Genomic DNA, 24,082 nt, shown 5'->3' with positions numbered 1-24,082 from the left:
TCTTGACAGGGTCAATTTGGCATTTGCAGGTTGTCCACAAAGCAAAACATGCTTACAAAACAGGATTCCTGGAAACAGGCTCACTTAGAGCCATTGGACCATCACCACATATTCACAAAACTTATCCATGCCCACAGGCGAACAATAGAGCGCGCAATTGCGGATGCTTGGTCGTAACAGCCTCCTCCCCCGCCAGAAGAGTCTCGGAGGGCAGCAGTCCCAGCTGCTGCATGAAGAGACGACTTAATGGCCTGCACGTGAACGCTTGAAGCTCGCTGTTGCTTGTCGCGTTGTCTTGATTGTTGTAGGCCAAATTGCTCGAGCTGTCTGAAACTCAACCACATGTCGAAGCAAGCACTCGGCTCCCGTCTGAAGAGACCAGGTTAAAAGAAAACTGCCATTGTTGTTCGAGAAAAGCCCACTCTCAAGACGTTCAGGACCCACGTATTCCTAGAAAACCAAACGTGCTGCTTTACATAGTCACACATATACAAGCGCACGAAAAAAAAAAAAAGCCTGATTATCAATTTGGATACATGGTGAGGAACATCTCGGACCGCTTAGAAAGAGCGGCTAAGCGCGTCCGCATTCCCATTTAACTTCCCCTTTTTGTATCTTATTTCAAAATTGTACTGCTGTAAAATCAAGCTCCACCTAAGAAGGCGACTGTTCTTCGATGTCGCAGTTTGCAGCCAAGCCAGGGGACAATGGTCCGTCTCTACGGTGAATTTGGCCCCTCCAAGATAGCACTGCAATTTTTGAATGGCCCATACAATGCAAGCGCACTCTTTCTCTGACGCGCAATAAGCCCTCTCTCTAGAACTCAGTTTTCTGCTCAAGTAGAGCACGGGGTGCTCATTACCGTCGTCATCTCTCTGGCAGAGAACAGCACCTAGCCCTCGATCACTGGCATCACACTGGACCGTGAATTCTCGGCCATAGTCTGGAGCTCGCAATACCGGACGGCTAATCAGCACAGCCTTCAGGTTTACGAAGGAGGCTTCCTTTTGTTCGTCCCAGACTACATTTGTCGGTTCTGTCTTGCGGAGAGCGTCGGTCAGAGGGCTAGCCAAAGATGAATAGTTAGGGATGTAGTGATTGTAGTATCCCGTCAGACCTAGGAATGCTCGAATTTCCGTCTTCGTGCTCGGCCGCGGATAGTCTGCTACCGCAGAAATCTTAATCTCGCTGGGTTTCCTGAAACCTTGACCTACATTGTGACCCAAGTAGTCCACGGTCGCCCTTGCCAGGCAACATTTCTCGGCCTTTACGGTTAGTCCAGCTTGACGCAAAAGGCTCAGTACAGCTCTTAGATGTACCATATGGTCCGCCCATGAGTCGGAAAAAACCGCAATGTCGTCTAAATAAGGCACCGCGAATGTTTCACACCCCTTTAAAATCCTATCCATGAGTCGGGAAAAACAAAATGGAGCATTTTTGAGCCCGAAACTCATCATTGTTGGCTGGTAGCTGCCCGTCGGAGTGACGAAAGCCGCGTATCTGCTGGCGCGTTCAGTGAGCGGTACTTGCCAGTATCCTCGAGTAAGGTCCAGCGTAGTCACATATGCCGCTCTACTGACCTGTCCTACTCTCTCCTCAATATTCGGAATAGGATACACTTGATCCCTGGTGAGAGAATTTAGCTTTCGGTAGTCTACCACAGGCCTAGGGTCTTTACCTGGAGCTTCTACTAAGATCATAGGCGAAGCATAATCGCTTTCCGAGGGTTTTATTACTCCTAATTCCAGCATGCGAGTTACTTCCCTATCCAGAATTTCTCTTTGCCTTGGAGAAAATCGGTAGCACCTTGATCGCACTGGCACGTCTGAAGTCAGCTCAATATCGTGCTCAGTCAAATCAGTTCTGCCTGGCCTGTCCACGAAGCAGGCCTCAAACTCTGTTATTATCTCGCCCAGATCGGACAGCTGGGATTTCTTTAGTTCTCCTCTCTGCTCCGTCTTTTTGAGAAGCTCCTGAGCGTTGCTTCCTTTTCCGCTGAGGCAAATCAAGTTGCCCTCCATATCCTCGGGAAGGTTTAACGTTAGATTTACCACGGCTTCCCTCTGCACATAAGGCTTCATAAGATTGCAATGATAAATGCGCACTTCTTTACGCCTACCGGGGATTTTCACTGCGTAGTTAGTGTTAGAAAGCTTTGCAACGACTTCAGCAGGTCCTTCCCACTGTACTTCGAGCTTATTCTTGGGATCATTGGCTTGCTCCATAGCTAAGTCCTCTCGGTTTTCACTTAAAAGTCTCGTTAGATTACTAGACGCTGGCGGCAAGAGGTTACTCCCAAGGACGTCCTCATTCCGCGTCTCATCAAGCTCACTTTCAAGTTGACTTATTTGAGATGCCTTGCTCTCAAAGTTTTCTGACCCACTGTCTTCCGCATCGACCACTGTTTTAGCTGCCGTTTCTTCCGCTGTGGATTTTTCTGGAATGAGCAGTGTAGCTAGTTCTCGCGCCTTTGAACGTGTTAAGGCTGGCACAACTCTGTCTCCGAAAAGGATGCCCCTCTTTCGCAGTAGCATGTCCGATTTGTTAGAGAACAAATACGGATAGCACTTAGGAAGCTTTCCTGAAACGGCAGCCTCGGTTGTTAACTTGCCGAAAGGGCCCTCGATGACCACGTTCGCGATTGGCAAGCACACACTCTGATCCTCCACTACCTGGCGGATCCATGCACACTGTCCGGTATAGTCGGAAGGCGACACATACGCCGGATGGACAACATCCATCGTTGCGGCCGAATCGCGCAGTACCTTGCAAGGCTTCCCGTTGACTACTAGGTCATGCAGGTAGGGTTCTAAAAGCTGCATATTTTCATCGCAGTCCCTGACATACGAGAAAGCAATCTTTTCTTTCCGGCAGTTGACGGCAATGTGGCCCTGCTCATTACACCTAAAGCATGTGAGCGGCTTCCTAGCCTCAAGCTTTTTCTTTGTGTTCTGCGCGTTGGTCACTTCCTCACTTTTCTCACTGCCGTCCTTTCTAGGGCGTTTGCCTGAAGAAGCCTTCCTTTCTTCGTTTGCAAATCTAGCAAAGTGCCTTTTCTGACGGTTATTCACACTGAACTTGGGATTGCGGAGCCTATCCACTGCTGGGTTGCTGAATTGTCGGCGCGAAGCGTACTCCTCAATAAGTTCGGCAGCTTCAGTTGCCGACTTAATTTCGCCTCGGTCCTGTAACCAATTTCTTTCTTTTTCTGGGAGGCAGTTATAAAACTGCTCCAAAAGAATTCGCTCGACTACAGCGTCCCTATCACTGTAGGAATCAGTGCTCTTTAGCCACTCGCCCAAATTGACTCTTAAATTGTATAGGAATTCAGGGTAACTCTCGTCCCTGGACCTAGTAGCGTTCCGAAAACGTTGTCTGAACGCCTCGGCGCTAAGCCTATACTTTCTCAGAAGGCAAGCTTTGACCTTCTCGTAGTTGTCCGCGTCCTCCTTGCTTAGCCGCGCGACAACCTCCGCTGCCTCGCAGGGCAGAACCGTCAATAATCTCTGAGACCAAGTGTCTCGCTGGAAGGACAGTTTTTCGCAGGTTCGCTCAAAGTTAGCCAAATACAGACCGATATCCCCTGATATCACATATGGCTGCATGTACTTTGACATCTTGAAATCTGCCTCCTTGTTGAGAAGAGGTACCGCTAGCTGGGGACAATCGCCCGACCTCTTGCTCAACTCTAAAGTTAAATTGGTTCACAGGAAGGGAAAGGCGCAGTAACTGTCACACTTGCTCTGTGGACACCCGAACCGCGCCGTAAGGGAAGGGAGGGAGGTGGGAATGAAAGTGGAGAGAGAGAAAGAGGAGCCGTAGTGGAGGGCTACGGAGTAATTTCGACCACCTGGGGATCTTTAACGTGCGCTGACATCGCACAGCACACGGACGCCACTTCGTTTCGCCTCCATCGAAACGCAGCCGCAGAGGCCGGGATTCGATCCCGGGAACTCCGGCACAGTAGTCGGGCGTCTTACCACTGCACCACCCCGGCGGGGCTTGCTCAACTCTAGTTCTAATTTCCGGAGCTCAATTTCTTGGTCCAGCTTTTTTGCTTCTCTTTCACGCTTCTTTTCCTCTTTTTCCCACTCTTTCTGCTGTCTGAGCTGTTCCTTTTTTTGACCGATAAGGTTCCATGCTTCACTGAGCTCCTCATCATCGGTTCCCAGATCAGTGATTGCCTTTATAATCAAGGGTTTTCGTGCCAAACCACTTGTATCAATTCCCAATTCCTCACACAATAGCAACAGGTCCGGTTTCTGCAGCTTTTGTAGGTCCATGATCGCTCCGAGTGTCGGCTACTTCCAAAACAACTGTGCAAACTACCAACCTAAAGGCGTTTCCACACTCTCTTTACCAGTTCTAAAATCTAACCCTGTTCTAGAACCTGGTCCACATCAGAAGAAAAGCCAAGCACTCACCCACACATGCGATCGATGTTCCGAACTGCCCTCTTGTTGGCCGATTGTTGCTCCTGCTTGTTGCTTGAGATGCCACCTCCGATCACAAGGTGTTGTGGCTTGTAGCTTCAGATCCACCTCCAATCACCAGATGTTGTGGCTTGTAGATTCAGATCCCAACGCTGGGCACCAGTCGTTGTGCTTGTAGATTCAGATCCCACCGCTGATCACCAGTTGTTGTGACGCTGGGGCTATGTCGACCCGGCCTTCACTTGGTAGCGTGCAGAGACTCGGGGTTGAAGTAGGATTGAATCTTCGAAGTTGGTGAAATATGTACAAGCAGGTTTACTGGCACTTTGAGAAAACGTATTTACAAGAATATTTACATGAAGAAGAAGGGTACATCAGCAAAATGACAAGCGTTAAGAGTTCATAGCGAGAAGCGACTGGATGAGCCGTTTACCCAGGGCTCAGAGCGACATTTCGTGCTCTGCAGCGTCCTTAAAAACCCCCTATGTCCAGCCCCTCTCTGAAGATGCTGACCAACCAAATCCAGGGTACGCCCCTCAGGTATCGGCATCCAATCGAACACATCACTGCACTGATGATCTGAAGCACTGACTGGTCCGGCATTCATTCGTTGGGCGTGATCACTTGTTGGCGGGAAAAGCTTGGAAACGGCGAGGAGAGGAGGTACATTTCTATTCTTCAGCAAAGAAACCACAGGCTGGTTCTGACAAGGGGTTTTACTTCTCAGAAACCTGAGTGCACGTGGCGCCGCATAGGGCTCCCAACATGGTCCCTTTTCGACAATTGCAAATCTTTCCTGCATTCCCGGGAAATCACTTAATGGCCGTATGAGTCATGCTCCTTTCTTGTCCTGCACGTCAGCGGACATGTCACTCTGTCGTCTCCTTTGGATAGGAGGCATTCATCACTGGAGGATAGTACTTCTCGACTGGAAGGGTGAACAAAAGAAAGAAAGCACTTCCTGCTATTTCCCGCAGGGGGACGTTTCTTTGTGTCTTTCCAGACGTTCTCTTGACAGGGTCAATTTGGCATTTGCAGGTTGTCCACAAAGCAAAACATGCTTACAAAACAGGATTCCTGGAAACAGGCTCACTTAGAGCCATTGGACCATCACCACATATTCACAAAACTTATCCATGCCCACAGGCGAACAATAGAGCGCGCAATTGCGGATGCTTGGTCGTAACAGTCTTTCTCAGTATTTCACATTTATATGACACCATTGCACCTCATTATTGCTCTTCAATTCCCCTAAGTGGTTATATAGTTGTGTTACTTATGTACGCTTACCAATAAGAACAGTTTAATGACACTGAATCAAATAATTGCAAATAGAGTCGATGCTTTTGTTTGAGGATACTGAGTGCAAACCTCTTCGTCGGGTCGCTATTGTCCAAAGAGCAGGTGCTTACTCTTTGGACAATAGCGAACAAGTGCAGAGAACTCACGATGCCGCTTCCGTCAAGCTTGCGCCAAGGACACGCAAAAGTCAAGCCAGCGAATTGGATAAATCTACACAAGGACAGGGATGGTGCACAGGTCGCCTTTGCGAAGGTGCAGCCAATAAGATGCGCAACTATTACAGAATTGAAAAATAAACTTAAGTATCGTGGCTGGAAGCTGATAGTGCAACATAGGCAGAATGCAAGATACTGAAGTTGCCTCCGCTGTTTGCGCGCTTTGTGCCTGTGTGCGTGCCTGAATGACCTGCAATCTCTTCCTCGTTACGCAGAGTGCGACCCCAAGATGTGTCCGCCGCTGCAGTGGCCTGCGAACCTTGGCCCGGGCCTCGAGGCAATCGTCGAACAGAAGGGCTGCTGCAACAGGGTGTCGGTGCGCTGCAACGTCAACAAGTGCCCCGAGATACCTTCGTGCCCGGCAGAGACCGAGCTCGAGCAGGCGCCGGGAGAGTGCTGCACCCTCTACAAGTGTGGTGAGTTTCGCGCTTGGCTCTTCAGATCATTGGCTCTCCTTCAAACGTCTATAAAGAAAATGCGAGGAGTACGAAGCTATGGTAATCTCAAGAAGACGTAGAAACCATTGTTCTCAGCTGTGGTCTGACATCAGTATCGAAACGGAGTTCTCTGTACATATACAGATAATTTTAGATTCGCCCGGATTTTTTTTATTTCCTTCTGTCGTGTAATCAGATGTTTTCGTCTAAAATGAGATGTCAACCAGTGTGGAGCTGCAGCGAGACATTTTTTCTTCAACAGTGAATGTCGTTAGGAAAATCAGTACATAATGAAACTCTGTATTGATTCCTTCTCGTTACAATAGTGATGATTCTATGCGGCTGCCCTGCAGCTTCTAAATACATTTCCTTCTTTTCTAGCTCGTTTCATGAGTTGTATGATTCTTGAATGTCGTTTAATCGAAGTGCCTTCAGCTCGCTTCAGAAGCCTAAATATCCCAAGACCAATATGTATCGCGTTGCATAGTTAAAACGTCACAGCTTGCTGAGCATGGGTTTCGCCATTTGTGCGATTGGTTGCAATTGGTATATTTGACAATATTGTTTTGTGTAGAAGTTAATATCCAAGTAGTGCCCCATCCAACTGCTTCCTTACTGCAGTGCCCAAGAACAAGTGCGCCTACATTCACCGATACAAGGTAGTGAACGGCATGCAGGTTCAACTGCAATATGGACAACGCTATCAGAAGATGTACCCGGTGCGTATACTTTTCAGTCTATTCGAAAAAGGGCTCCGCTAATTAGAAAAAAAAAAGTATATCGTCATGTGCAAATTACCTTTTATTCAGATGACAGATCGAAAACTTGAGTGTGGGGGTATCGTTTTTAATGCAAGAATAAACACCAGTTTTAATTATACCAAGTTGTTTAAAACGTCACATCTCTCGCAAATGGAATATATTTTTACATGTTTTTGAGCCACTTCGTTATTGCTGCAGCTGATGATTTATTGTTTAGATAGGACAATCTTAAACTTCAGTCCCGTTATCACTGTTCAAGCAGGAGCCGACACGGATGGTCCCAGATTTATGATCCACTATACTGGCCGTTGTGTAGCATCTTTTATTTCAATGTTAATGCTCAGGTGGACTCCAGCTGGACGGACGGACTGTGCACAAACTGCACGTGTTCCAAGAACTTCAACCAGTTCCAGTACAGCTGCAAGGTGGAGGTGTGCCCCGGACAGCAGAAAGACAGCGAGGTTAGCCATCCTTGCTTGCTTCTTGTGTTTGCCTCCTTCACGTTATAGCAGACAGTCGTTGTTTATGGCACCACTGCCATTTTTTACCCCAGTGTGTGAAACCGTGGATGACAACAACTTGACTCGTAAAGCTTCCTTCTGCACAAACATATCTAGCCACGAATAATTTGGGCTGTCCTAAAAGCTCCGCTCATACGGGCATGATGAGCTCGCGTTAACGACTTCCATGCACAGCTCCTCTGCAATTTATGTTCCCGTTAATGCGCATTGCTTATCGCTAAATAACCACTATCTTATTTCATGTCCCTATTATATCACACATCGTCTAAAACATGCATAGCATATAGTCGCAAGCTGCCACATTATGCGAAATAACACGCAAAATAGATATAAAGCCCCATGTTCACAAAAAAAAAAAAAAAAAAACGAATGTCTCTGTGTTGTCTAGGCATTGCATAGCTTACTGAAGATCCAAGGGTCGCGGGTACGAGTCTCATGTCCCGTTCCCACCTGGCAGCTGTCGAGATGGCAGCTGGACACTCGGGTAGCAATCTACGTCACCCCCATGCCTGCATTCCATGCGACCTGCCAACTCGCACATGTCAGAGGAGTGGTCGTGATTTTTCGCTCGCAACTTCCAACGCCACCCCCTAACCTCCTCCTTCTGTTTCCACCTTAAACTTCCACCTTTCCCTCTTAGAACTTAACACTTACGAGTTGTGTCTCAACGCTTCCCCCAGGACTACGAGTACGCGGTGTCTCCGAGCAATTACGGCGTCTGCTGCCCGGAGCAGCGGCGTACGGCTTGCAAGGGCAACGGACAGACGTACTACAAAGGCTCTGAATGGCGGCAACCAGAGGACGGCAAGTGTCGATCGTACCGCTGCGAAGAGTCGCCAACCACGGGCGAGGCCATCAAGGTCGTTCTCACGCAGATCTGCAACAAGACTTGCCACCCGGTGAGTCTTTGTCTGACCTTCATTTTTAGGTTTTCTTGCTAGAGCATTAGTCGTTATTGCTAGGAGCCCTTCCCAGTTTATCTGCTGAATAGGGGTGTATGAATGACTATCTTTAAAGGTTGGTCTGGGTAGTCATATTCAAAACCATTGGCATTGCGTTACAAAACAATTCGCATTCATTGTCTTTTTGTTGTCGTTGTTGTTTTAAGAAGAGAAGAGCCGTGTCATGGCATCTGAGCATTCGTTTTAGCATAGCAGATTATATTCAGAGTAAACGTGCGTCCTGCCATATCTCGCGAAAATACCGCTTTCTTGTCCCGGGAATATTTACGGGCATACCACTGCGTCCTTAGGCGTTATTAGCATAATTTATAATTCAAGTGAAATATTGGTCACTGAAACTGAATTGCGACGTTATGGAGGACGGGGTAAGTTTTAGCTCTCAAAACCATTGCTTAGATGAGTATCAAAAGCAGTGACTCTGCCGAACTTCGAGATCCTCGTACCTGAACCTATGTTTCGAGACCAAGCAAGAGCGCCAAAAATAATTATCCAGATAACAATAGTCAATTTCACGTAGCCTTAAATTACAACCAGTCACACGGAAATCGCTGAAAAGCTATCAATCACCGCATCATGTTGTTGTCTCTTTGTGCCTCCATCACCTCTGCTTTGAGTTCGTTCGTCTATTTTAGCTTCTCGTAAATGAAAAAACGAACAACCACGGACAATAAAACAAAAGCGCATCTTTATTTGAGTGCACAGACTGCACGATTTATGAGGTAACAAAGTAACTCATTGTTCTCCCTGCTCTCTCTTTTTTTTTTTTTTTTTTTTCAGAGTGAGAAATATGTGGAACCTGTACCAGGCTCAGGGGACTGCTGTGGTCGCTGTGTGCGGGAGTTCTGCGATGAGAACGGAAGTCTCTACCCGGTAAGTGCCCGAACGGAAATCTTCGATTAGTGTAATGAACGATACAACGTACCAGCGTGTCACTCTAATGTGCTCCGATATGAAACTCATTTTTTCCCCAGGTACGTCGGAGATATTACTCGGTGTTTTTAAAAGGCAGATACCTTATCATACAAAATTTTCTCGCAGTATTGATATGATGTGTACAACGACGCACGCACGTGTTTCCGTTTCTTATATGTCGTAACACAGATAAATTCATCTTGCCAAGAGTTCTTGCTCGAATAAAGCGATTTACATTCAGTAAGCCACATCTGAGCTGCATGCTCAAGACACACTTCGTATCGTTCGGCTGAATAATAATAATAAATAATAATAATGGCGTACTTCGTTTGGTTGCAGCGTTCGAACTGCTAAATTACTCCTGGCTATTTCCACACAAACTTAAGGCACATGTGAGTTTCTGCTTCACTCCGCTGAAGGTTTCCTCGTGACTAGTCCCGTCCTCCAGTCAAAGTTGAGTTCGCACCGAACCTCCATTCGCTAGCGAAGGCGGAGACTACTGGGCAGGGACCGTTCAGCTTGCGACGAACTCAAATTCATAGCCTCTCCTTAACAATGTTGATGTTTACTCGAAAGCGAACCATTCACACTTTCATCTTTTCGGCTCCCCTCTTCGTATTTCGGTAGAGCATATCTTCGTTTTCGTATGGTCTCTGACCTGTTCATCGATACCAAACTAGCATTACCTCCCATCGTAGATTCGGCATGCATTCTTCCTCATGCTGTGAGGCCAATAATTTATTAAAGACGTCATATTTGTTGTTAAAGAAGAGCTAGCATATAGTTAGCATATAATATTATTTAGTGATTACCACGCCGGCGTTTCTGCTGGAATTGAAATTTTTAACAGGAGAAAGGAGGTGGGGAGCAGCTAGGTGGTAAGAGGGGGGAGGGGGGGGGAGACCAGAGCAGAGAAGCAGTTAGTTGTCGTCTTTGATCAGGGCGAAAAAGATCTTTAAAAAAAAAAGAGTATGGAAATAAGTGTTACCATATGTCACTGACGGGGGCTGCACGATGGGATGTGTGCTGTGCAGTGCACACCGGCTCTCGGTCCCAGTGCAGAATTGAAGACGGCGCAAATTCTAGAGGTGGCTTCCTAAAATTACGAGAAGATAAAGGTGATATACTATCAAACTGTTTAATAAATGTGAAGCGAAAGCACCAAACGAACGCGTATCTCTGCTGACGCGTACCGAGTCTCCTGCTATAATCTCTTGCTGTGCAACCTATACACGAGTTACAGCAGCGCAACCGAGCTTGAGGACGCCGGTCTATGTCATGTTTATGAATGCGGCAATATAAGAATGGGTGAACTTATTCTTTGTATCTCCTCGAAGGAGGAGGAAGATGAGAAGGAACCCCCCTCCCCAGGGAGGTTAGCCGGTAAAATAAACTGGTTTGCTACCCTGCACTGGAGGAAATCGGTGAATGGATATAAAAGTTGTGAGAGAGGGATGGGTGATGTTAGTACAGTCACATCCCAGACATGTCACATCACATCACGTCACAGTCATATCATGTAACATAACAGCAAAATCAGTCTTTCGAATAGGCCTGTGCTTTTCATAAAGCGGAGCAGTATCTTCTCGAAAGTGAACAGAGTCGCATCCGATGTATGGCGCTCATGCTCTTCTTCTTCCACGCTCTTCCTCGCAAAGCGTACGCAAGTTACTTATCTTCTTACGTACGCTTTGCGAGGAAGAGCCTGGAAGAAGAAGAAGAGCATGAGGGCCATACATCGGATGCGACTCTGTTCATAGACCTGTAGTGATGTCCACCGTACCTTTAATGATAACCAAATGAATCTATCTGACGTATCTTTAGACACTTCATTTCAATACGACAATGCTAAGGCCACCTTTCAGTAGAAAAGACGACAGCGCCACCGTCGTTGGCATGTATTGGGAAATCTTGATTTTTCGTCAGGCGTGGAGCAGAGGGCTTAAATATAAATCAATCCCACTGTAATTAAAATTCAGAACTATATGCAGATCGAAACTGTGACAATTTAGTCTTGAGTAAGACACGCTGCCCCTATACCATACAGGTGCTTTCATACGGCTTTATAGCACTGTATGTTGGTGCGTATATGCAGGAATAAAGATGCACGGATTAATAACCTGACAATTGCCGAGCAGCAAATTGCAGGTAGGTGATTGGTGGGCGTACGGGAAAGAGGGTCCACAAGATAAGCCGTAGACCATATTTGAGTGATATCGCATTAATAGCTCCCACCTTACAGACGGGTCATAAGTCGTCCCCCGTACTTCTTTCTCTTCTAAAGATAGGCGATGACGTACATATTCTAGTTTAATCAGAGCACGGCGACTGCCTTATTTTTCTTAGAATTATTTCAGCAGCCATCATTCCACACAGCACTTTAGAGTAAAGATTCTGTTCCAGGGCCAGCAACGAATAACAGTAACGAAACGTAGTAACGAATAACGCGCTGTAAGCATTAAGAATGATTTCGTTACAGCGGCTAATTTTCTAAGTATAGCTAAAGACGAAAACAATATTCGTGGTCATCGCCTAATCAGAAACATCAAAATGAACTGAAGTTCTATACGACAGCACACGAAATTCTTGTCCAAACACTGCTCACTTCCCGTTTCTTCCAACTTAGATCTGACGACAATAGTCTGATCGCAGAGGCTGCAATGGTTTGCTCGCAGCACGTGACTATGGCGATAGTCCGTAATAAGTGCATTGTGCACCTCCGAAAAAAGGCTTTATAATATTTATGATGCCATCGGCAAGAATACCCATCGCTGACCACTTGTTTTCTTTTTGCTCCCACTTTCTAAGAGTCACGTGCCGTGACTGACAACAGTAACAGCCACGCCTTCTCCCTTCCGTGTCGTTCAGGTCGGAGAGAGGTGGGTGTCGACCGTCAGGCCCTGCTTCCAGGTCCAGTGCGTGCGCAACGACGCCGGCGTGGTGGAGACTAAATACACGCTCAAGGCGTGTCCCAAGCTTCCGTCCAATTGCCCCAAGGTGATGCAACAATTGACCATAGCGTAAAGACAAATTCTTTGCAGAGATACGTTGCTCACGTGCCCGCCTCTCTTTTTTTCCAGAACAATATCGTACGCGACGAGACAGGATGCTGCCAAAAGTGCCAAGTTACGCCAGGTAAGATCTCCTTCTCACTCTGAAAATGCTTTGCATGCGTATTAGGAGCCAGAAATCATCTTTTGTGTAGTGGTGCCTTAAACTACAAAGCGAGCGATTGCTTATCACCGTGTTACCTCATCAGACATAGCCCTCCGGACACCTCTCCACGAACGCTATATGAAGCTTCATAGTATCGACCTCTAAGTAACTACGATGAAGACCATCTTCAAACGAATCATGAAATGTTTTAGAGGCGCTCTTGCAGTTTATTGCCGTGGTTAACACTCATTCGGTTTAACGTTTAGAGGAGACTATCGTTCCGCTGAAGTTCGTGAATTATGTTTACATCAACGATGCGCTGAGGTAGGGCGATATTCTTCCTTGTTCTATTTGTTCATGTTCAAGTTGTGTTGTGAAGTCCGTTTACTCTGAAAAGCGTACACTGCTGAATATTCAAGGAAATACTGGAACGCCGTGGTGGGGGCTTGCGGTTGATTATTATTTTTACCAGCGGGGGTTGTCATTGTACCTTTCCTTTTGCCTCGATCTAAACGCGGCCGACACGCCCAAGATCCAACGCACGTCGTTGAAGCCGCAATGTAAAATAAATAGGAGTCGAGTATGTTGATAAGTGGGAGTCAGTTGTTCTCATATGAGAAATCTTAGTAGTTTGTATTGGCAGAGAGGCTGGCGTTTGAGCATATTAAAGCTAGTTTTGGAGCTGCAATTGTTTCGGGCCCCACCGTGCCGAACATTTTCTACCTACGAATGCGGGCATGCTTCATGACATGCGTAACTGCTGTCGTCTGCTTTGTTGCGTTGAACCAGGGAGCACGTCGCGTGCGTCTGCTGCGAGACTTGTTGCCTCATATTTTTGAAGGCAGCGCCGATAAAGGGTCGTCTGTGTGCATCGGGACACCAGGTTGCTTTTATAGATTATAGTTCTGCGGCAAAAAAAAAAAAAAAAAAAAAAATATATATATATATATATATATATATATATATATATATATATATATATATATATATATATATATATATATATATATATATATATATATATATATATATATATAGCAAAAAAAGGAAGCGATGTACTTAATTATCTCAGCGAGAAAAAGGGAGGAGGGGGGGGGGGAAGGGGAGGGGAGTTGAGGGGATTACAGGGCCATTCATGCTCTGGGCCTTACAGTCTCCAGTGTGCGCTGCTTGGTGCTTTGCGGCGCGCTTGCGTCAATGCTCACCTCTATAAACTGTCGGAACTTATGGGCGCCATTTTTCTGATTCAGGTTCCTGTGCCCCCCACACCCTCGAGCCCTCTCGGACGATGCAGTATTTCACCCTGTACGATCCTGAAAACGGCCTGTGCTACAACACCGAACCCATAGCCAACCTGGCGGAATGCAGGGGACAGTGCTTCTCGAGGACAGTCTTCAATCCAGGCAAGAGACATCATGCGCGCCCTGTGAACCAATCACTATCCGCTGAAAAACTCTAACTGTAACTAGCGAAATGCATTTGCTGCAACCAGCATGATGGCGAATCGTAGTCATTATGCAGCGTAGCATGGATGAGCACTTTATCAAAATAGCGTCGTAAACTAGCGTAATGATCTCACATTCTCACACGCAAGCAGTATTGCCTCTGCCAAAATTTGGCTTCTATTGTGATTTGCCGCAGGCATTGCTGTGGCGTTAGCTGTGCTATCCACTTCAGGCGCGCTGATGCAAATGACATATAATATATGGAGAGAAAAACTAACGACCCAGAGCTCGTGTCAGCGATTCCTCTGCCAATTAGACGTCTTTTGTTGGCTTGTCCGCATCAATAGATGCGGCAGCGCAGGCAATTTATTTGTTTAGTTACGCAGTTACACACTCAACTAGGGGCAAGATAGACACGGACAGCACTAAAAGCAACAAAGAAAAAAGCACCAATGCAGTTTTAGATTTGCGTAGTGGTGGCGAGCAAGCGATCTGCGATTTCGGAGCAGTCTGTGTTGAGTTGTTTAGGGATCACAAAATGAGTGTGCTTTCCAACCAAACTTCCATAAATGAAACTAAAATTGAGCTGCTATTTACATTACGCATCTGCTCTCTTTTTAGTGTTACTCTTTTCTTTTGGCTGCCTGGTAAAGTGTGATTCCTGATAATACATGATGGACAAGGATTGGATGGGCAGGCTCAGCCCCGTTAGCCTACGTTTCGACTAAAGAACCACTGGGCCCCACTTCCACTGGGCCCAAGCGAAGACAAAGTTTGCTAGTGGACGAAAGCTCGATCCCACTCACCCTTTTGGCTTCATGCAAATCTTGCAGGTTGGGATTCTTGTATAACTATTATGTTGTGCTTTGTGACGCATAACCACTAAGGCTATAACGCACCTAGATTCTTGTTAAATTACTATATATTACTGGTACAGTACAATCGTATTAGGCTACATAAGTCGTAACATGGTAGTTCATTATAAAGTGGCGTGCCCCAAAAATCCAATTACCAGACAGACCGACGCACACAAAATGTTTTCATGCAAGTTATACTGAACTTCGATTCGTACTGTAAGGTCTAGCTCGATAAGCAGAACTTTTCTGGCAAACACCTCTGCATATAACTTGCCGAAAGGGACACTTAGCACCACCCTGAACGGAGTCCAAGTATCACGTGCGCCATATTCTCTTTGCAACCGTCTATGCATTCTCTGTTGGCGTCTGGGAGTAGCAATATACGGTAACGATATATACGCTGAAGCTCACCAAAAAGAGTTCTGTACCCCGTACGCAGTCCTTGGCGTAGTGCCTGGAGCGCGCGTTTATGCTTGTTGTGCTTTATGGTGCACCGTTTTCTCTGCAGAGACAAACAACTTCACCTCCAACTGCCGTTGCTGCACAATCAAGAAAGCGATCCCGGCCAAGGTGTCGCTAAGCTGCGAGAATGGGCGCCGCGTCCAGAAGGACTACCAGAGCCCGGTCGAGTGCAGTTGCACCACGTGTGGCGAACAGCGAGCCGGTTCCACTGACATATCAGTACCCATTCCACTTTGAGGCGATGCACAATGCGACCACATCTGGACCATCACCAGCACGTCATCATTACTGGACAGATAGAGTAACAGGAGCATACATCGCTCATTCATCGATACATTGTTCGAAAACACTCACATCAATAAAGTCGACTTTCATATTTGGCGAGTAAAGCGTGTTTTCAATCAAAGACAAAGCAAACGTCAAACGGAACTGGCAAGAACAGCGCACATGTCTGTAGAACGTCGGGAGAAAGGCGCGTACCCCTCGGCACTGTCGCCAGTGCCCTGGTCGTTTTTCTTTTATAATGCTGATCATCACAACGCCACCGAAGAGTGTGAGTTAGCGTCAATGCCGCCGCACATCTCAAGCAGCCCTTCTCGCGTTCTCCCGCGCGACTCCTACGATTGCTTTTTCCTCCGTCTGCCTGCCACTAGAAAAAAAGCGTTGCCCACCATGAGGCGGAGTTCACTCTGTAGGAAAGCGTGGACTACTTGGAGAGATTTACTCTGCGACCACTGCTCTAAATAATGCAACATCTATGCCAGCTTCTAACTGAGTACGTAGGGCTCGTGCTTGAACGCGTTGCACTTTAACCTGATCTTGGAGAATGATAGTGCCTCCTGTTTCTCAGTATCGGCTAAAAGCTTAATCTGTGCTGACATGGGCATGCAGTTGCCGTTTGTTGCTGGTAGTCGCAATTGTGAGTTATGCTCGGGGATTCCTGGTCTCGTAAGCCCGAGGAAATGACTTCAATGCTGCTACTGTTGCCGTTGTTGTCTGTTGTTGGACTTACGGCGCATAACAGGCTAAGGCCATCACCTCTCTGCGGACGCGTCTTCAAGAAAAACGTTTAAGATGTGCTACAGCCTATTGAAAGCAATCAGTTACCATAAGAATTCGCATTCTTGTTGAATATCTCCAACAGCATTTTTTTTTTTCTGAGGAAGGCTGAGAGGGAATGTGTTTCTTTTATTATCATGTTGGTTTTTACCACCTGCGAACTCGTGGTCTTAGATATTCCACCAAGCTTTCTTTGCGCTGACCGCAGCACTTCTTTCCTCAACGGTCGGCAGAGCGCCGCTTTTCTGAACACCTGTAGGATAGAATACTGGGCGGATCGGTTCGCGTAGAGATGGTACATATAGTCTGACAGCGCGAACAAAGCTGACAAAGAAGAAGTGATGCAGCACAGCGCTGAATCCTTGCGATGTTTGGAGTGGTTTGAATTAAGGAGTCGAACGCCCCAAGGTGACTCAGGTTATGAGGAACGTCACTTACGACGTTCGTTAGGCCAAGTCGAAAATTGACTGGCAACTGCCACATCTCCACATCATTTAATATTGAGGCAGAAGTGACAATAAAAGTGCTGGTGTTTTGGCACGCGTCCAGACCTGCGCTTTATATGCTGCTCATGTGAGATCATTGGAGCATACTTCGTATCTCCGCTGGCTAAGCGCCGCGGGCCGTACGAGCACAATGCGGGGAAAAACAAAATTACAAGAGTTCAACGCTGCTGAACCAAATATTCAGCGAAAGCATTAGTTGCGGGTGACCGAGCGTTCTTCATAAAACATCGAGCGCCCTCTCTTGGCTGCGACACAGCGCCGTGTATGGACTCGCCGCCACCATCCGATGGCGCGAGCTGCAGCCCTGTCTCTCGGTCTGGCGTGACGTCACACGGTCACGTTAAAATGGCGTGACGTCACCGCTGCGGCTCCTGTAAGTACTCACTGCCACCATCCGATGGCGCGAGCTGGGGCCCCGTCTCTCGGTCTGGCGCGACGTCACACGGTCACGTGAAAGGTCATGTATGGAGGCGTCACGACACGCCAAAGGCTCGAAGTGCTAGCAGTATTGCTTTCGCAATAAAAATATTACCTTTTCGGTTCCATGTTCTTTGCTATGCTATTCCCCAACTCGTAACTTTGCTGAAGAGGACAGCCTCCTCCAGAATAACCCTTCCGAAGATTCTCTTCGTCTGTCGTTAGCGGGCCACAGCTATTAGTTCGCGAGCTTGTGTGAATACGCCAGCAGACGTATGCATCTGAATTTACCCAACCTAATGAAGGAAGAACATCCTCATCGTCTTCTGCGTAGCGTGCATGTCATGTGCGACTGCGTTCCCGTGTCTACTTGTGAAAAACATCAGGTTGGAGTTTCTGCAGGGTGTGGGTATCAGTGCTCGTGGGATTCCGACTTCGTCTCAGATTTATTTCTTTTGCACTATTTTGTTCACTTTCGTATTGAATTCCGTGCAAAAGCAAAACCATGACACACTTAATTTTTATTATTCAGCTTTTTGATATATGCAACCGCAGGCTTTGGCATAACTAGCGTCAATTCTTTTCAACATCATTTCTGATGCTTTTCACCTGAGAAGCATACTTTTCCACATAATGACACTTACTGCGGCAAAGTGTACCTTGCCCTACTCATGTTCAGAGTGAATATACTAATTTTCTTAACAGCAGTCTTACCAATGCATACACGAAAACCTAAACTGGAACTTACATGCCTTAGACGCCACGCCAAAGATTGTGAGATAGGTTAATTTAGCGAATAATTAACGTGAACTTTTGCCACACTTTAAGGGGGACCTCAGAGACAGAGCATCTATTTCCGATTTTTGTTTTCAGATACATCACGAACAAAAAACCTAGCTATAGGCAATCGTTCATCTCTGTAAGGCTTCTGAATGTCAAATAACTCATTTGTAAATAAGTAAGCAGTATATGTTTGCGGTGAATTTTTCTTTAGAGGCTTGCCAAAAACGTCAAAATGAAAGTAATTACTAACCAACAATTTCACCTTTCTTTTTTTTTTTTACGTTACCATAAAGATTGTCGAGACAAAATTTTACTTACAGGATCCTGAAGACTCACGTAAGAAAATTCGCCTGTAATGAACTATAACGGAACAAGAGAACTAAAGACACAATAAAAACAACATTGCGAGCGTTCTTTTCTTGTACTTTGTAATAGCATAAAGATTACGCCCTGCTAACCAATCACAGCAGCAAATTAAACCTATTTTTGTTTTTTGGCTACATGAAACAAGATTGAGGCATCACATATTTTGAGCTTGTAATTTCGTGTGGTTGTTGCTTGTTTGGAAGAACACAACAAAATTGAGTGACAGTTTAGTTCGGCCAAGCATGGATGCATGCAGTGTTTAGCAATTCTTTTGCTAAATTTTCCATTGTTTAGCTTAGTTTTACCACCTCTTGTCATATGCAGCTAATTATTTAAGGAAGGATTTGATAGGATGAACGAGGGCTAACCAAGGTGTTTCGTCCAACTCTGTCAGAGGAGATGAACACGAGTAAGGCGACAACAGAAGCATAGCATGAAAGACTGGCAGCTTGGCGCGTGGAGATACCGGCTACCGCCATGAGTGTTTGCTGCTTTCTTGTGGGGTTCCTCTTTCCAGACCATATTATTGCCGAGAAAAACTAAATCCTTCTGTGAGGCCCATGAACAGTTCTAAGCCAAACATAAGGTTACACAGGGACACTTCATCCACAATGAATACGGTAATAGGAAGGCCTAAAACATTTGTAAATCACAGATCTCACGGCCCGCCCATCAAAACGATGACAGAGGCAGTAACCACAACAACATATAGACCATACCTAAGTTCTCCCCCCCACACACACACAAAAAAAATTGTGGATAAACAGGCATAGCAGAGTATGCACATAATCGCAGTCGTACACCAAGCGTAAGAATAAAAAAAAAAGGACATCATGGCACGTAGACGTTTCAATATTCAAAACTACAAAAAATGAAGCTGAAAACAGTTCAAACAGAAGGCAATCAGAATGAACTGAGAACGAGGGGCAGCTATCCCAGCTCAGCACAGATAAATCGGGTAGACCATCATCGCAGGCACGCAGCCTTCCCCAAACCAACATATATCAATGTGCCCAGTTGCTTGACGGCGGAACTTGACAAGCGACAGGTACTACATAACATGCTGTGGGCGGCGATCATCATCATCATCATCAGCCTGATTATACCCACTGCAGGGCGAAGGCCTCTCCCACATTTCTCCACTGAACCCGGTTCTGTGCTAGCTGCATCCACTTGACCCCTGCGAACTTCTTAATCTCATCCGCCCACCTAACTTTCTGCCGCCCCCTGCTACGCTTTCCTTCCCTTGGAATCCAGTTTGTTACCCTCAGCGACCATCGGTTATCCTCTCTTCGCACTACATGTCCTGCCCATGTCCATTACTTCTTCTTAATTTCCACTAGAATGTCGGTAACTTGAGTTATTTCTCTGACCCACTCTGCACGCTTTCTATCTCTTAATGTTACCCCTACCATTTTTCGTTCCATAGCCCTCTGGGTTGTCCTCAACTTAAGTAGAACTCTCTTGGTTAGCCTCCACGTTTCAGCCCCATAGGTGAGTACAGGCAAGATGCAACTGTTGTATACTTTCCTCTTGAGCGATACCGGCAAGCTGCTAGCCATAATCTGCGAGTGCTTGCCAAATGCGCTCCATCCCAATCTTATTCTTCTTGTTATTTCCTTTTCATGGTCCGGATCTGCGGTCACTGCATGTCCTAAGTAGAAATATTCGCCTACTACTTCCAGTACTTCGCTACATAATGTAAACTGCTGTTCCTTCCCGAGGCTGTTGAACATTACCTTAGTCTTCCTTAAAATTACGTGAAAACCACAACTGGGCAAAGAAGACAACACAAGAATCGGAGCGCAGGACGACGGTACCCGCTTCGACAGCCGTGCTCTCGCGACGGTCGGAGCGGGGCCGAGGGAGACTTATCTGAGACAATATCACGAGGTGCGTATAACTACTGTTCTTGCTCGCCGGCCTTTGTCCGTGCATATTAGTGCAGGCCAGTGTGTACTGGAGATCGCAGCACACCATTGCCTGCTCGCGGCCCGCATTACTTGTTACTTCGTGAGAGCAGCGGAGCCTTGCTCCTCGGCCGCTCCCGAGACGCAGGGACTGAGTGATTGTGTGTATCGCTGGATGACGGCGTTTATAAAAACGTCTCCTTTGGGAACTTGGAGGCTTATATCATTGAAGCGAATAGCTCACGTTCCTGCGGTATTTCAGTGTTCGCGTGGTGACAGCAGATCGGAGCTTCGGCTCGCGCGACGCTCGAACTAGAGTACTGCAAGGCATCATGCCGGCCCGAAAGCCCGGTTCGCGGGCCGGGCCAGGTCTGAAAATTTCTGTTTTGCCGGGCTCGGGCTTGAAGTGGCGGGCCCAGGCCGGGTTGGGGCTAGCTGCGTTCGGCTGCTTTAGGAAATGAGAGAACACCGCAGCTAAAATCGTTCAAGATGGTTTGTAAATAAACCACTACTAGTACATTTGTTAACGCCGAATGAGATAAAACTCATTTATAGGCCGAATTTAATCAGCGGCACTCAGTGGTTTGTTCAAGTAACTTTGGGCGCGCACGCCTGGCGGCGTTCAACGACAAAGCGTAAAAGTTGAAAAAGTGCAAAACCCTGTAGCGCCCTCTACTACAGGGCAGGTTTTATGGAGCGCTGCAACACGTAAAACACGACTCGTTTACATAAGCACGCGCCTACTAAAGTACAAAACAGAGCTAGCTTGGGATATTTCAGCTATCAATGAGCACACTTCGTCGGATCTAGCAGAAGGCGCTTTTGTATCTTCCTGTTTTTGTATTACCACTAACGACTGAACATTCGAAGCCTCATAAGAGCCGCTGGAGAAGGACCTTTAATCGACTGCTCCGCAGGCAGCCGTCTGTTCAAAGATAGCCTTCGTTTGGCTTTGCCTAACATCTCTACTCTATGAGAAATGTCATTGAATAACAGCGTACTGCTTCAGGAGTCTTGCGATATTCAAGCACATATATATGCACAATAAACAGGCGTTTTTCATCTCCACAGATATGCGAAGTGTGGCCGTGAATTGTTTAAGAGAATATGTAGATTTTTTTTTTCTTTTCCTGCCCTTGCTCACGCAGGTTCCTGTGAAAAATTTGCCTGGGGCAGATTTTTTTTTGTGTGATTAAGCAAATAACTTGCCCCAATAGCTAATTGCTAATAAGGAGCTATATTTAAAATGACTATAATTCATAGCTCTTAAACGTGCGCAGATCACAATAGCTTCAAATAAAATAACATGCCAAAAATTTCCTCACTAAGTATTTGCTTCTGCCGGTACTTTGACAGTGCCATTCTCTGCTCAGAAGAAAATTTGTCAGATTTTTCTTCCATCTGTATTTGTTATTATGTACGTACCATTTAAGCAGTATTGTTTATTTTTTCGACAATAATATCAGTCCTATTCAGGAATCAGGAATAAGATAGCACTGAGCTGGTTACATCAAAAGTGCACTTATAGTAGTAAACTAAATAAATTACACATGAAATACAGTCATGATCAAAGAAACAAAAAATTCGTGAACAACCTACGATCCAGCACTAATTCAGAAATGTAGGTAATAGAGAACGGCTCTTATCACATATAATATTATTACTAAATTTATTACAATCTCACTTCCGACATAGTGAGATTGTAATGGGCAACCAACTAGCCCAATTAAGAGCCTTGGTAGTACAGTCTAGTGGTCTTTCGATAAAAAAAAAAAATAAATAATTCATGCAGACTTTTGAAAATCTTTTTTTTTCTATGTGTTTGATTTTTTGTTGCACGTTATTAGGGATGTGGTTTTTTTTTATATATATACTGATGCATTTCAATCAGGACTAGAACATTTATGATGGAATAAAAAAAAAAACGTTACGCGTTTTTTTTTTTTTTCTCGCCTTAACGGCATACCTTTAAAGAGTCCGCGCAGACTGATTTAGCCGGGTTTGGGCCGCGGGTCTAACCTCGGAAGCGCGGTCCCGGTTCAATATGCTTCATGTCAGCGCGAATATAATCGTGCTGTATCAATCATCCTGTCGCTCTTCCCCATGTCAATGTGTTCCGCATTTTAATATTAGGAAGGTGGCCACCCTAGATCAGACAGTTGAGATTTTGAGGGAGATCTTAAAGGAGAATAGACACCAAATTTTGGTCTCATTCTTCTGCTTGTGAATGATGCGTAAGAGATTCCTGTATATGGATCCCCGCTTGATTTCGTGATTTCCTCTTAGGACCGCTAAATAATCTATACCTGAATTTTGTTTTCTGGCCTGTTTCGGTTTAGGTTTCAACCATAGAGTTTCGTTCTGCCAACTACAGAGAAGGCACTAGGGTACTGCACTTCAGTCACCTTGGGAGCGCTAAAAATCATCGGCCCCGTGCGATACTTTGAGCGGGACAGTCACATTTTTTTCGGGAGCACAGGGTGGCGTTACTAAGGTGTCTCCTTCTCATCATCATCATCATCACTTCTAGGCGCTATCGTGGAGCGCAAAAGTCATATTAGCGAAGGCGCAAAATCGGACGACGCCAATTAAAGGCTTCTGTTTCCAAAATGCCACTGAAAAACTTCCTAAAGCGATTGAGCAATCATGTATATGCTACGAAGACGACAAAGTGAGCAGTGGCGCGGGGCGGAGAGCTCGCGCTAGGCCCGCTGGTCATTAAAGCATATTTCATCGTCATGTCATATCACGTCGTTCTGTTTCTGTTATGTCGCCGTGTTCCATCGCTTGTCATGTCACCACGTAATATTTGGTTGGAGGTGCGGGTCATCCCCATCCTCGCATAGGAGCATCGACGCCATCTGTAAACCGGAACCTTCGACTGAAAACCCGTGGAGATTGCCGCACAGCTCCGCTCCAGCCTTTTCTATTCAGACCCGACCAGCCGCTCTCCCTAGCCCCGTCCCCAGCCCTGACCACAACACACGATGACTAGAAAGAGCCCAAAGCCGACCCGACCAACCCCACGACGAAGCGACTTCACGACCACTCGAGCGAAGACAGCACCCCCGCCCAAACCGTCCGGCTTGTCCAGGTGCCTTGACCTCCTGCAAACGGTGAACATTGAACCTGATTCTCCGACGCAACCATTCATCCCATCTCGCATTCATTGTGGTGGCAAGCGTTTCATCTCCGAGTCCTCCGTATGTGTTCATTTGTCACATCATGCATTGGATTACAAGCAATCGATCGGGACGATCCCTCGGTGGCCCCGGGTCATGCTACGAAGACGACGAAGCGGGCAGTGGCGCGGGGCGGAGCGCTCGCGCTAGGCCCGCTGGCCATTAAAGCATATTTCATCGTCGTGTCATCACGTCGTTCTGTTTCTGTAGTGTCGCCGTGTTCCATCGCTTGTCATGCCACCACGTAACAATATTTTCACTTTATTTTTAAGTGTGCCATTTAGGTGCGAGATATTGGTTTCCGTTCTGCTCAAAAGTTAACCAATAGGATATATGTATATATATATATATATATATATATATATATATATATATATATATATATATATATATATA

At 46.2% G+C, this 24,082-nt stretch overlaps 1 protein-coding gene across 3 annotated transcripts in view; it reads left to right on the top strand.

Moving 5' to 3' along the window:
* Positions 1-15,839, top strand: part of LOC146199178 (hemocytin-like) — a 111,324-nt gene extending 95,485 nt beyond the window's left edge. For all 3 annotated transcript variants that reach the window (XM_084594641.1, XM_084594639.1, XM_084594640.1), the window contains 9 exons: positions 6,166-6,366; positions 7,009-7,106; positions 7,493-7,609; positions 8,350-8,568; positions 9,409-9,501; positions 12,412-12,540; positions 12,624-12,678; positions 13,950-14,102; positions 15,510-15,839. In XM_084594641.1, coding sequence (XP_084450767.1) covers positions 6,166-6,366; positions 7,009-7,106; positions 7,493-7,609; positions 8,350-8,568; positions 9,409-9,501; positions 12,412-12,540; positions 12,624-12,678; positions 13,950-14,102; positions 15,510-15,700 — 1,256 coding nt within the window. In that variant the 3' untranslated portion in view covers positions 15,701-15,839. The remainder of the gene's footprint in view (positions 1-6,165; positions 6,367-7,008; positions 7,107-7,492; positions 7,610-8,349; positions 8,569-9,408; positions 9,502-12,411; positions 12,541-12,623; positions 12,679-13,949; positions 14,103-15,509) is intronic.
* Positions 15,840-24,082: the final 8,243 nt, after the last annotated feature.

Source organism: Amblyomma maculatum, chromosome 2, assembly GCF_055883805.1.
Source record: "Amblyomma maculatum isolate TAMU_Amacu chromosome 2, ASM5588380v1, whole genome shotgun sequence".
Classification (NCBI taxonomy): Eukaryota; Metazoa; Arthropoda; class Arachnida; order Ixodida; family Ixodidae; genus Amblyomma; species Amblyomma maculatum.
Note: the sequence above shows the minus strand (reverse complement) of the source record. Positions and strands in the feature narration are given on the sequence as shown.